The sequence below is a fragment of the Gekko japonicus genome, unplaced genomic scaffold (assembly GCF_001447785.1).
Source record: "Gekko japonicus isolate JY-2015 unplaced genomic scaffold, Gekko_japonicus_V1.1 scaffold880, whole genome shotgun sequence".
Classification (NCBI taxonomy): Eukaryota; Metazoa; Chordata; class Lepidosauria; order Squamata; family Gekkonidae; genus Gekko; species Gekko japonicus.
The window spans coordinates 4,607-17,748 of record NW_015170917.1 but is presented as its reverse complement, the minus strand read 5'-3'; the positions used below and the strand labels follow the sequence as shown (position 1 = coordinate 17,748).

Genomic DNA, 13,142 nt, shown 5'->3' with positions numbered 1-13,142 from the left:
AAAAATGGAATAAATTTATTAAAGTATTGCAACAGTCCCACAGGTTTGTAACAAAAATGTCTTTGCACAGTTCCTCACAATGCCCAATTAACAGCTAAAGCAAGACAGTGATTTTTAGAAAGTATTTAAAAAATGCTACATGTACTACTGTTTGCACAGTCTGGTCAAAACAACAAATCTAACTTGGAATCAAGCAAAACTTAAGAGGAAATACCCCAACCAACTTTAAAATTGTCTGTATAAAATTCATTGCACATTATTTTACTCAGTTTGAAAAGTAAAAAAGTGTATTTACAAAATATTCTGCAGTCAAAATTATAAAGTGAATGAGATATCTATAAGTAACATGTCCCTATACTGACAGTCTGATAAAACACAATGGTATTTTCCTAAGAAGTGTTCAGAACTTCTTTCTCAGAAGCCCACAGGGAAGTAAACTTTTAGTTTGAAATGGATTTATAAGATGTTAACACAGCTATTTCAACATCGGCATTATAAAACAGTATGTTAAAAAGGCAGGAGAATGAAGAAAGTTGTACATCTTAAAAAGTGAGAATTCACAGATTAATAAATGTCTTTTAATTTACTTAGGACAAACATTCATTGTTCTTCAAAATAAACCATCAGTTAATGAAAATCCTGGACAAAATGAAATTGAAGGACCATGCAGGATAGTCAAGAGTGGTAAACATTGAAAAAATAGCACCAGGAATCCTGTGAAAAAGGTAATCTAAAACTGATCAAGTAGTTGGTGAAGATAGGGCGCCTTAGATAATTCTCTGTTCACTCTGGACACCTTGAAAAGTACTGGACAGTTCAGAGAAACACATGGTGTTTGTCGATCCAAGCAACCTGTACAGTTCTTGCATATCTAGGTGCATAAAACAGGAAAGTATAAAATACATGTAAGTGGTAAAATTATCAAGTATAAGACTACAGCTGCATACCAATTTCTAAATAAACAGAACATTCTAAAAATAATTATGTAAGCATAATTTCTAAAGTCTTGTGGCCTCCTTCCTTAGAGGTACACAGTTCCACATGTTAGATCCTTCTTGTACAATTCATTAAATATTTCATGTCTCCATAAAATGGCTGGCTAATTCATGTATCCATTACTTTGTTTACAGGTCAAATTCTACTGAAAACTACTGCTGTATTCCTCAAATCTCTACATAACGTAGCCTTATGACTATTTGGTGAAACCCAATCTCTGTGTTTATGATGCAAATCACAACAAAATGCCTCCTTAGGATAAGTAGTTGTATATAGGCATGGGCATGAACCTCATTATGAACCTAATTTCATAACAAACATAGCAGGTTTATGGTTCGCAAACCGAAGTTCATGTCCAGCCCTATCCATGACCCTCCCACAACTCTCCATGTGGTTTTTGGAGGTTTGTGGTGGGAAATGAGAGGGATCGCTGAAATGGCTTCCATCCATTTCAGCCTAACAGCGGGGCTGGTGCACCTATCAGCTGACAGGCTGAAACAGATGCAAGCCACGAGGCTCAAAGGGAAGAGCTGAGAATTCGATGAGAACATGATGAATACATCACGTTGGATATAATGGTGGGTGGATCTAAAAGGCCAGTCCCCCTCAAATGGTTTGTGTAGTGAGCAGCTTAATTTTCATGCCTACTACAGCTGCCACTTGTCTGTACAACATATTTGGTTGCAGATCCTGATTCAAGCATGACTGTAGAAATAGCAGCAGCTGTAACGGTTTTAAAATACTTCTGCTTATATCAGCCAATGAATGCCATCCACATTGTATTGTAGATGTTTTGCACACAATAAGCACAACTCCTAGATAGCCCCTCTTTTTAAAAGTTCTGCTTAATTTCCAGGTGGCCAGATGAAGTGTGCCCAGATTCAGGTGACAGGTGCCTGTGTCATCCTCCTCAGGAATCCTGCAAAAACAGTTAACTGACAGAACTATGAGGCTGGAAAACAATGACCTCCAGTTCCAGTAAGGGGTTGTGCACATAAGAATCGCCTGAGTATCGGCTTCTGGTGATGGTGACGCTCTAGAGCAGACTCACCTCCTGGACCTCCCGGGGGGTGAAGCTGCGCTCCAGCCGAAGGAGGGGGGTGCGCAGGTTTGTCACCCCCCCCCAGAGACCCGGTTGAAGGGACTCTGGCCATGGAGCTTCTGAGAGGTTGCCTCTTCAATGGCGGAATGCCGGAGAATTGAGGCGCCTCTCCGTTCTGACGGTTCTCCGTGCTGAGAGACCGAATGGACCTAAGCAACACTAACCGGGGCAAGCGCAGGAGACCGAGTGTTTAAAATCGAAACTAAACGAGGTCCGAGGACCACTTATGAACGTGAGTCGTTTAAGCGTTGATTAAAGAGAAAAGAAAGCTCCCCACCCTAATTACGCAATAGAGAATTAGGCAAGCGGGGGAGGAACGCCTCCCGAGCGCATGAACTTTAGAGCGAATGGGGGGGGGAGCGGAAGAACAAGTGGTTAAAACTGTTAAGAAGTACTTACCAAGGAGTGTTTGAGCGCTTAAGCGCATATTTAGAGACTTTCAAAAAATTTGCGAAAGTAAACAACCCAAAAAACATGGCGGGGAAGAGGGCGGAAAGGAGAAACTTTTGAAAGCTAAAGGAATTGAGAGCCCAAAACCAGAAGGAACCAACGAGCTGGCAAAGACTTTGGCAGAATCCATGCACCCCCTAATGGACCAGCTGAATAACTTCAAGGAACAGATGACCAAAGTGACTCAATGTATCACCTCTCAGCAAGACCAAATAAACAAGACTCTGAAAATGATTAATCAAACAGCTGAGAAGGTGAAATAAGTGGATGCCACTGCACAAAAGGTGAAGAAGAAAGCGAAACAACTGGAAAGGAAGCAAGTCTCCACAGAAGATCAACTGCTGCAATTACAAATGGAAAAGGCTAATATGATCCTTCGCTTCCAGGGAATGCCAGAGACTAAGGGTGAGAATCTAAAGGAAACTATGAGTGAAATACTGGCCCCAGTGACAGAGATGATGGCGGAACAGCTGATAAGCGATATGGATGTGGCCTACAGGTCATATTCAGGATATATAAAGAAAAATAATCTGGCTGGGGAAATTGTTGTAAGATTCTCGAAGAGGCATGTGAGGGATGCAATCCTGAAAGAAGTATCTGGAGTACCCCTGAAAGTGGGGGGAAATGTCATCAGAGTTCTCAGACATCCCATTTGAAATAAGGCAAAGGAGAAAGAAATACAAAGATCTTGTTCTCTTTCTTCAGACAAATTCAATTGGATACAGATGGCTAACTCCAGAAGGCGTCACCTTCAAAATCAAGGATAAAAAAGAAAAGATTGACTCTGTTCTGAAAGCTCAGGAATTTTTAAGAGTCCAGTTGGGAGGGCCAGAGGAGGAAGAAAAAGAAGGGAAGGACAGTAAGTCCAGTGGCGAGCTGGACTCGGATTCTTCTGGAAAGGACTTTTTCAGAGGAAGGGACAGCGGCTCCTAAAAAAGGAAAAGAATCGCCTATCCATAATGTAGAACCTCTCCATCTTTGGAATTCCAAATCTGCATTATCCGCTTAAACAGCACTTGTCTCCTCTTGATCAACTGGAGACACAGCTGGTCCACTTGAATGTTGTGTACTCTGCTGATGTGCTCTGGGATTGGAGTACAGATGTCACTCCACCCATTCTATCAATCTACCTGGTCAGCTCCTGTTACCAGAATCTCATTCCACTCCGTTAACTAACATAGGCCTTTACTGTGCTGTTGTCTGTTTTTATCAAGACTCGCAGATGTTAAATCCTAGAGAGGGAAGATGTGACTGCTAATCTGACTGATCTCAGCTCTAGCCAATATGCTATGTTCTCCCTCTCCTCTGCTAACCACTGTTCTTGACCGGAGAGCTCATGGCTAGGAATGACTTGGCCTGTAAGACTTGCCTCCATGGTCACCTGAACCTGAGACTCTATCAGGAAGTTCTTCCCATTGGACAAATTGCCTTCTTTGTCCACCACTACAAACTTTTCCATACCTGCCTGCCTAGGTTGTTGCGCATCATCCTCTTTATTTTAGAGTGCTAGAAAGACTTGCGTGGAACCTTGCCCAGACTCAAGATAAGAGATCATAGATCCTTGCAATCAGGCACATGAGACCCACTTGTTGGGATCCTGCAGCTTGTGCTCCCACCATCTTCAGTTTTTGCATCCTCTCTAGGGGCAAGACCACCTTTCCCAGGGATGTGTACATAATCACCTCTAGGGGAGCTCATGGCACTCTTTTATAAGCCAATAATGAAACTGTTTTCTGAAACAAGAAGCTTATCTTTGGACATCCCTCAAAGTGCTTCCCTCGTTGGCAAGCTGATCATGTAATCCAAATAAGGGTACATATGTATCCCTCAGTTCTGAGATATTCTACTAGTGCCACTGTTATTGATGAATAACCTTAGGTACAGATGCCAGACCAAACAGTTGGGACTTCTCCAGTTAGTGCTTATGCAAACTGGAGATACTTTCAGTGTTGACAGTTTATGGGGATATGCAAATAGGTTTCTGTAGAATCCAATATGTTAAGGAATTCATCCTTCTGTATCTATACCCCCCCCCCCAGTGCAACCTCCAGCGAACCCGCCACCTCCTGCGGGCCTGCCACCTGGACCTCTGGGAATGCTGGTTCCTGCATCTGGGCCAGTGGAGGCCCCTCCAAGGGAACACCAACCCAAGGAGCTGCTAGAAGCCACGTTTGATGGGGCTCTGGAAAAACTGGTCTTCTTCATGGTGCAGGTAGAAAAGTTCATACAGTACTGGGGCCACTTGTTCCCCTCCGATGAGCGAAGAGTGGCTTACATCACCTCCAAACTGAGAGATGGGGCGGCGGACTGGTATGTCAGCCTCCACAATGCCCAGGGGCCAGAGCAGCAAGAAGTGGATGCCTTCATGTAGGCCCTCTGGGCACAATACGAAGACCCGATGGAAGAACTAAAGGCGCGCAACCACCTGTGCACCCTGAAGCAAGGCCGGAAGACTGTACAAGAATACACTGAGGAATTCAAAAGGTACGTGGCTAAGATCCAGGGGTGGCCAGATGGGGTGTTGGCTGAACAATACCAGTTAGGGCTAAACTCCAAGCTTTGTGAGAACATCTTGCGCAGCGTACACCCAGTCTCCCTGAATGCTTGGATGAGGGAGGTGGCAGATACGGAGAATCGTCTACAAATGATCCGGATCGACAATGTGGCCGCTTACCTGAGGGCCATCGCCGCAGGGCTGAAACCCAAACTGCCCAAGGCCAAGGAGGGGGTGAGGGAGCAACGCATGAAGCAAGAGCTCTGTCTCAAATGCGGCGAGGGGGACCACTTCGCAGTTTCCTGCCAGGAGTTTGCGGGTCCTGCTCCAGGGGGAAAAGCCCTGGAGAAGAAATTGCAAGACACTCCTCTGCGGAAGAGCACTGCCAAGCCAAAGTTCCAACGCACTCTTCAAGTCAACATCGCAGAAGGGTACTCGGCGTCCAGCAGCGAAGACGAGGACCAGCCAGTGGGAAAAGTCCAGGACCTGCTGTAAGTGGTGCAGAGCAGCAGATCCCAACTCAAGCGGCATTGAAGACTGTGACTGTAATGAACCCAGAGTTGGGGACCCATGAGAGGGTGCAGGCGTTAATAGACTCAGGGTGTGCCCAGGATTTGATGAATCCCTCCCTGGTTACGGGCTTGAGGGCTCAAGTGTCAAACTCCCCGAGCCCATCATTTTCACCCAAATGGACGGTTCAGCCATGAAAGAGCCGTGTAAATTCAAAATGGTCCCTCTGCGAATGGGAGCGGGGGGTCATTGGGAGCATCGGCCCTTCGTCATCACCCCCGCCTCCTGATTCCCGGTGGTGCTAGGGAGCCCGTGGCTGCACAACCACAACCCGTACATTGTCTGGGATGAGGGGAGGTTCGGTTCATTGCTCCCCGATGCCAGACTCACTCCTGGGAGAATAACTGGGGTCAGGCCCCTCCGGAGGAAACTTTGCGAGCTTGCCTGGTGCAGGAGGAGCTCTCCGCCACCCCCCCTGAGTACAGAGACTTGGCTAAGGTCTTTGAAGAGGAGGAGACGGATAAGCTACCCCCCCCCAACAACTCTGACTATGCTATTGAGATACTTCCGGGCCGGAAATTACCCAAGGGCAAGCTGAATGCAATGAGTCCCAGGGAAAAGGAAGAGCTGCGGAAATTCATTGACAGAAACCTAGTTTTATCTGCCCAGCCTTCTCCCCATTTGCCACCCCGGTCCTCTTCCGGAAGAAGAAGGACGGGGGCCTCTGACTGTGTACTGACTATAGGGGTTTGAATGCTGTGTCGGCCACTAACGCTTACCCGTTGCCCCTGATTAAGGACCTGCTGGCGGCTGCTAAGGGGAAGGTTTTCACTAAATTAGACCTCAGGGATGCGTACTTCTGGGTACGGATTAAGGACGGTGATGAATACAAGACAGTGTTCAACACCTCGCTGGAGCAGTTTGAATACCGGGTGATGCCTTTTGGTCTCCAGGGGGCCCCTGGGGTTTTTATGAACTTGATTAATGAAGTGTTGCACAAAAACCTGTTTAGGGGGGCCTTGTTTACCTAGATGACACCTTATTATACTCCCCCGACAAACAGTCGTACGTGAAGTTGGTGTGGGAGGTGTTACAAACGCTCTATGACCATAAACTGTTTGCCAAGCTGTCCAAATGTGAATTTAATTGGCCCGAGAAGGACTTCCTAGGCTACCACATCTCGCCCTGGGGGTTAGAGATGGACCCCGCCAAGTTCCCAGATGTTCTGGGGTGGGAGGACCCTCGGACCTGACACCAGCTCCAATCCTTCCTAGGATTTGCAAACTTTTATTGAGCCTTCCTCTCTAACTTTGCCCAAGTCAGCTTGGCCCTCACAGACCTCCTTAAAACTAAGGGAAGGGGTCCAGAGAGCACCAAGCCTGGGGCACGGTTGCAGTGGACTTTGGAATGTCAAGAGGCTTTCGATCACCTCAAATCTCTGTTCACCTCCAAGTCTGTGCTGGCCCATCCGGATAAGAACAAAAAATTCATAGTGCAAGTCGACGCATCAGATGCAGCCATGGGAGGGGCTATTTTGCGGGGGGGGGGGATGGGAAACTGCACCCTCTTGGCTATGTGTCCCGCAAGTTTAATACCATGGAGTCTGTGTGGGATAAAGAGGTGGGGGCTATTAAGCTGGTGCTAACAACCTGGAGACATTGGCTGGAGGGCGCCAGGGTGCCTTTCAAGGTCTGAACCAATCATAAAAAACTGGAGGTACTACGCACTCCCCGTAACCTGAACGCCACAACTCCGGTGGGCTGACTTCTTTTCTAAGTTTTGGTTCACTCTGCACCATTTCCCAGGCAAATGAAACTCAGTAGCTGACGCCCTCTCACGCCTCCCCCAGCATAACAGCCAATGGGGGAACGTTATTGACTCTATGTTCACTCCCTCCTAGTTGGGTGGGGCAATCACCACATGCAGCCAGGCGTCGGCTCAGAAAGGAGAGGCTGCAGAACGCTGGGAACTGCAGTTCGCCTCGACTTTCTCCGAGCGCGACCGAGAGGAGGTAGACTCTGATGGGGTGTGTGTGGAACAGCGAGAAAATGGCTGCTGGTACAAGGGTCATAGACTATTTTTTTTCCTGCATCCCTCAGGGGGGAGGTAATGAAGGCAGTGCATGGGTCTAAACTGGCTGGACATCTGGGCTATTTAAATACTCTACACCTTTTACAATGCCAGTTTTGGTGGTCGAGCATGCGCAAAGACATCTCCTTGTTTGTTCAGTCATGTCAAACTTGCATAATGTGCAAACCTCAGCCAGGGAAGCCCCCCAGACTGTTACACCCACTACACCGTGGGAGGTGATCTCGATGGACTTCATCACTGACCTTCCCCCTAGTAAGGGTAAAACCGTCATATGGGTAGTGTTGGATCTGTTTTCTAAGCAAGCGCACTTAATCCCGTTTTGCAAGGTTCCCATGGCTCATTCACAATTCGTTGCTAAGTTCTGGGGGGAGCTGCTGAGGGTCCATCAGTGAGCCCTCAGCAGTGCTTACCACCCAGAAACAGATGGCCAAACCGAATGGGTGAATCAAACCCTGGAACAATTTCTGAGGTGTTTTACGAACTATCAACAGAATGATTGGGTGGATCTGTTACCATTCGCCAAATATTGTTACAATAACACCCTTCATTCCTCCACAGGGGTTTCACTGTTTAAAGCCATGTATGGGTACGACGGTGGCCCTCTGCCCTTCCTGAGTGAGGAGTGTGGCCTGGGTGGGGAGGTTGGGGACTGGTATGAGGGCATACGGAACGGCCAGCCCCTTGTTGGAAAGACTCTGGACAAAGCGAAAGCTGCCTATAAGGCACAAGCCAATAAGAAACGTGCTTGGGGTGGGAGCTACACCCAGGGGACTCTGTCTATGTTTCTACTAAGAACATTAAGGGCTTGCAACCCAGTCGTAAACTGGGTTGGACATATGTGGGGCCTTTTCCTGTGGTTCGGAAGATTAATGAAGTGACTGTTGAATTAGCTCTCCCCAAAAATCTAAAACATGTGTTTTTCATCACAGCTTGTTAAAAAAAGATTCGGGGCCCAATGTTTGGCGGCCGCAATGTCCCCGGCCGCCCCCCTTGATGGTGAGTGGAGAGCAACATTTTCAAGTCTCTCAATTCTTGGACTCGAAGAGGAAACGGGGTCGTCTGTATTATTGCATTGAATGGGTGGATTTTGGGCTGGAGCACTGGGAATGGGTGAATGATGCTTGTGCCCCACAACTCCTCCGTGAATTCCACTCACTGTTCCCAGGGTAACCTGGTGGCCCTTGGGGGACAGGATGTCAGCTAAGGCTGCCATGGTGTGGAATGTGTGGGTTTGCTCTCCCTCCTCCCATCCCCCATTCCTTTCACCTGTGCTCTATTATCTGTCTGGTGTCCTTGAAGGTTTTACTTGGCCAGCTCCTAGCTTCCCGCTGGGAATATAACCGTTGCTTTTTGCCTGCGTCTTCAGGTGTTTGCCTATTGGCTTTATTGCATCAGGGGGTCATGTATGAAGGGGGTATATCTATAGATTCAACTCTTTTGCCCACCATTCCTGACACAAGTGTTCATGGTGTCCTAAGTACTACTCCTCAATAAACTGAAACTTCTGAAGGAACGTTGTTGAGTGCCTTGATTGGGAAGCCTGACATTAGTAAACCGCCAATCTTATTGTTTAGTAAAAGTGCAAGAGACCATGACCCTACTGTTTTTCTTCATACCTTGGTCAGGTGTTCATGTTTATGCTCCAGCTCTCGGATTTCTTGATTAAGAATCACCACTACACGTTGTGGTTGACTCCTACATTTACTGCAGATCCCATGCTGAGTCAGTTCATCACATACTGGACAATGTAAAGTAGTGAAATACTGGGAAATTGTTCCTTTACGGCTTTCTTGCTCATTGTGGGAAGCAGTGGCAGTTTTCTGGATCTACAGGAAAAAATTATATGGTAGAATATAGCTTTGTCCCATGCTAAGGAAATTCTAACCAAGGTAGTTTATCAGATTTCACAATTCTCCAAATCACTATTTTCTGAGTCTTAGCAATGTATGTCATCAAGAAATACCACAAAAAATTCTTACCCTTGTCTCTTTTGAACATACTCTGTACATACCAAGAAGCCAGCTGGCACAAAAACTTCTACATATCAAGGAAGGGAGCAGAGGGTGCTTATAATGCTATTTGGGTCGCTCTCTTCAGCTTTAAAGAGTGAGGACCAGGACAGGCACCTGGGATAGAGGTACACTGGTGTACTGGGAGAGGGAGAAGACATGGGAAGCAGGCAAAATGGGTCAACACATTCTGCAGAAATCCTCATAGCAAAGAAGAAAGAGGCAGACCTCTGCTCCTCTAGATTCACATGTATGTGTATTATAACTATTTTACAAAAAGGTACCCATTTCAGTTCTATCATGGCATGTACTATCAGTCATGTATGATTCCGCTCCACAGATTATAATAAATTGTGCTAAGTTTCTAGCAATAGCCCAAAAAATACGGGCTGCACATATAATTTTAGAAAGAATCCAGAAGACTTAGGAGAGAGGGAGTGAATTTTATAACTTCTATAATATTTATTCAACAGTTGAATAACAGTTGATAGACTATTGTGGATATTTAGAGTTTTAGTAATTTTGTAATTAACATATGCAGATCAAATGCAGTTTTATATTTAAATATTATATATATATATTATTGGTACCCTTTTGTATTGTTTGTAATTGGGCTGGTGATATACCGAATAAACTGAAACTGACAGTCATGTACTGGATAACTGTTAGCTATACTTACCCTTGGTAATTCATGATACCAGCTAAAAACATCTATGCCAACAAGTGACAAGACTCTAGCCAATGGAGGAAGAATTTGCTTGGTGATGTAGTAAGTTGCATTGAGCCTTAGGTTAGAATCTTGCAGAACCTCAATGGGTCGCCTTACTAACTGTATGAGAGGTAATCCTGGAATGCCATACACAATGACATATGGCACTCTTTCACCGACTCGTGGCTCAGACCGCCGGTCATATGCAAGCATCCTCCTATTTAGAGAGGAAAAAAACTAATCTTAGAATCTATTTCTTACACATGAAAGAGATGAACTGCATTCAAAGTTGGCCACATCTAAACATATTTATTATATGAAACATTTTATTTCTTATGTCTCCCTGCAATCAATCATTCTTTTAAGCTGGACAAAGATGACATCACATTCTCTCTCTCACACACACATGCACACACACAAAAATATATATACGTAGGAGAAGACATCCTCTATATCCAGAAGAAGTTCACTATGTGCAGATACTGCATGTTGTCCAGTCTGAAGTATGTTGCTCTTCCTTATTAGTGTTAACATAATTGATTTATGCTTTGAATGACTTTAGGGGAAAAGGGCCATGGTTACATTTAGCATTACTCTTCAGGGCTGGTTCCCAGGAAACTTCTTGTTCTACATGTGAATATCCAAATACAAAACATGTAAGCAGTGAATGAAATATGAATTATCCCTGAATGTAATATACAGCCACAGAAGTGGCTGCATATTATGGCACATGGATTCTTCATAATCCTACCATAATGCCTTGAAAATTCAGTTAGTTATCAAATCAACAGAATTTCCTTATCATGCTGACATTTAGAAAGAAGAATCAAAGCCTATTTGCAAAAAAAAATCTCCGAGCAAGGAAAAGTGCAACTGCATTTAGCCTAAGTTTTAAGTGAATACACAGTGTCAAACTGTACATCTAGAATACTTGTGGCATGAAATTAAAGGAGCCATAACTTACAATATCCTTGTTCTCAGACCATGTGTGAAATTGTAAGCTACTGTCATAAATGGAAGCTTGATAAAAATAGAATTATATTTTAACACACATGTGCACAGTTTGCTTAGTGTACGATTTAAGGATGTGCAGATCACATTTCGTATGTTGTGTATTTTGTACTCAGATATCCAGACCTGAATATAAAATCTCTTAAGAGGGCCAAACTAGACATAATGCATATGTGTGTGAGAGAGAGAGCTATATATATTTATACACATGCTCATGATTTAAGTAGGGGATGGGAGGCCCATTTAACAAAAACAGTGGATGTGGGCAAGGGAGTTAAACATTGATCCCCTTCCCTTGCTACAGTCTGGTGCTTTCAGTAGTTTGCCTAGTCCAGCTCCTGAGCCAGGTCAGACAAATAAAATACTGAAGACATCAAATCACAGTGAAGTAAGGAAGGGGAGGGGGCAGCATTTACCTTCCTCCACCTATACCTCCATTTTGTTAAACAGGCTTTAGCTGTGAATGGGTGGACATATGTCTAAATACATATGGATTCCAACAGCATATCTCATTTGCCGTTTTGGAACTTGACACACAGTAAGTCTGAAATAGAATATACTGCAATCTACCTTGTGCTGCCAAACTGCAGTCCTATGATGACTGAGAAAGCTGCAAATGAAATAATCCCACCCATTAGGTAGACTGAAAAGGGTACAGGGGCCTTCCCAATGTTAAGACCTGGCTAGTCACTGAGTCCAGTCAGTAAGCCTTCAGATTTTGTTTTCCTATCTATTCCCTTGCTAACAATAACTTGCTTTTCGCTTATTGTAAATAAGAGCATTTGGCATCCTTAAATGGAAAAGTCCTGCTTTAAAACAGGCATTACACTCAATTTTGAATTTGCTATAAAGCTCACATTATGATAATCATTTAATAGCATTAAAATCTTTCAGTACTATTATGTGTCTTATTACCTTGTGATTTCCAGGGCTGGTACACAAGCTCCAGGTCTGTAAGCAGAACTTCCTCTGTACTCCTTTGCAAAGATGAAGTCTTGCATGCTGGCTTTTCCTTCTAATAACTTCATGCATTGATTTTGCACAAACTGCTTGATCTGACTTATATCTCGTGTTTCAAACAGCAGTTTGATAGAACGCTCAAGTATCTAAAAAACAAACATAAGTGTCTGACAATCCCTTTCAGTAAACAACTATTCAAAACGTAACTATTTAAGGGTAAAATCCCACAATGTGCATTTCTGCTCTTTGGAGTAGTCTTCCCATGTGTAGAGCTGCTACTACAATCAATCAAGAATGAATTTAAACAACAAAATGCCTGAATCCTTTTACCTTGGAAACAGCAGGGCAAGAATCTCTTCTGACAGTTTCTATGCCTTTGGCATCAAATACTGGGTCCTTCTGGTCCAGTGTTTCATACATATAACCAACATATCTCTTCTTGGTTTGTAGAATACATGGCAAATAAACCTGCAGGGTTATAACACACTTGGCTTAGGCTAGGTATGAAGACATGCAAGAAAACTACAGGATTGAATGTTCTTCTTGTCCTTACATTTCAGAGAAGACTTAAAAAATTTAAAATAAGATACACTTAAACAGTAGTTAGCTTTCAGCAACACTTTTGATTTAAAACATTTAGGCCTTAAGCCCAAAAAGCTAGGTGATAAGTTTCTGTATGCTCAGTTGGACATCTGACTTTCACATCTATGCTGCATATGCACATACATTTTCTTGAGTAGTGACATAATGCAGGAATGTCAAACATACGGCCTGCAGACTGGATGAGGTCCCTGCAGGGCTCCTATCTGG

The 13,142-nt window shown here is 44.4% G+C and overlaps 1 protein-coding gene across 1 annotated transcript; it reads right to left on the bottom strand.

Annotated features, from left to right (window-relative positions):
- Positions 1 to 690: 690 nt before the first annotated feature.
- LOC107116760 (DNA polymerase zeta catalytic subunit-like) lies at positions 691 to 12,800 on the bottom strand (the record flags this gene model as incomplete). The annotated part of the gene is made up of 5 exons (XM_015418752.1): positions 691 to 871; positions 9,260 to 9,469; positions 10,332 to 10,578; positions 12,288 to 12,478; positions 12,663 to 12,800. Coding segments are annotated over 5 exons (927 nt in total), but the record flags the coding sequence as incomplete, so codon positions are not given.
- Between the last annotated feature and the right edge of the window lie 342 nt (positions 12,801 to 13,142).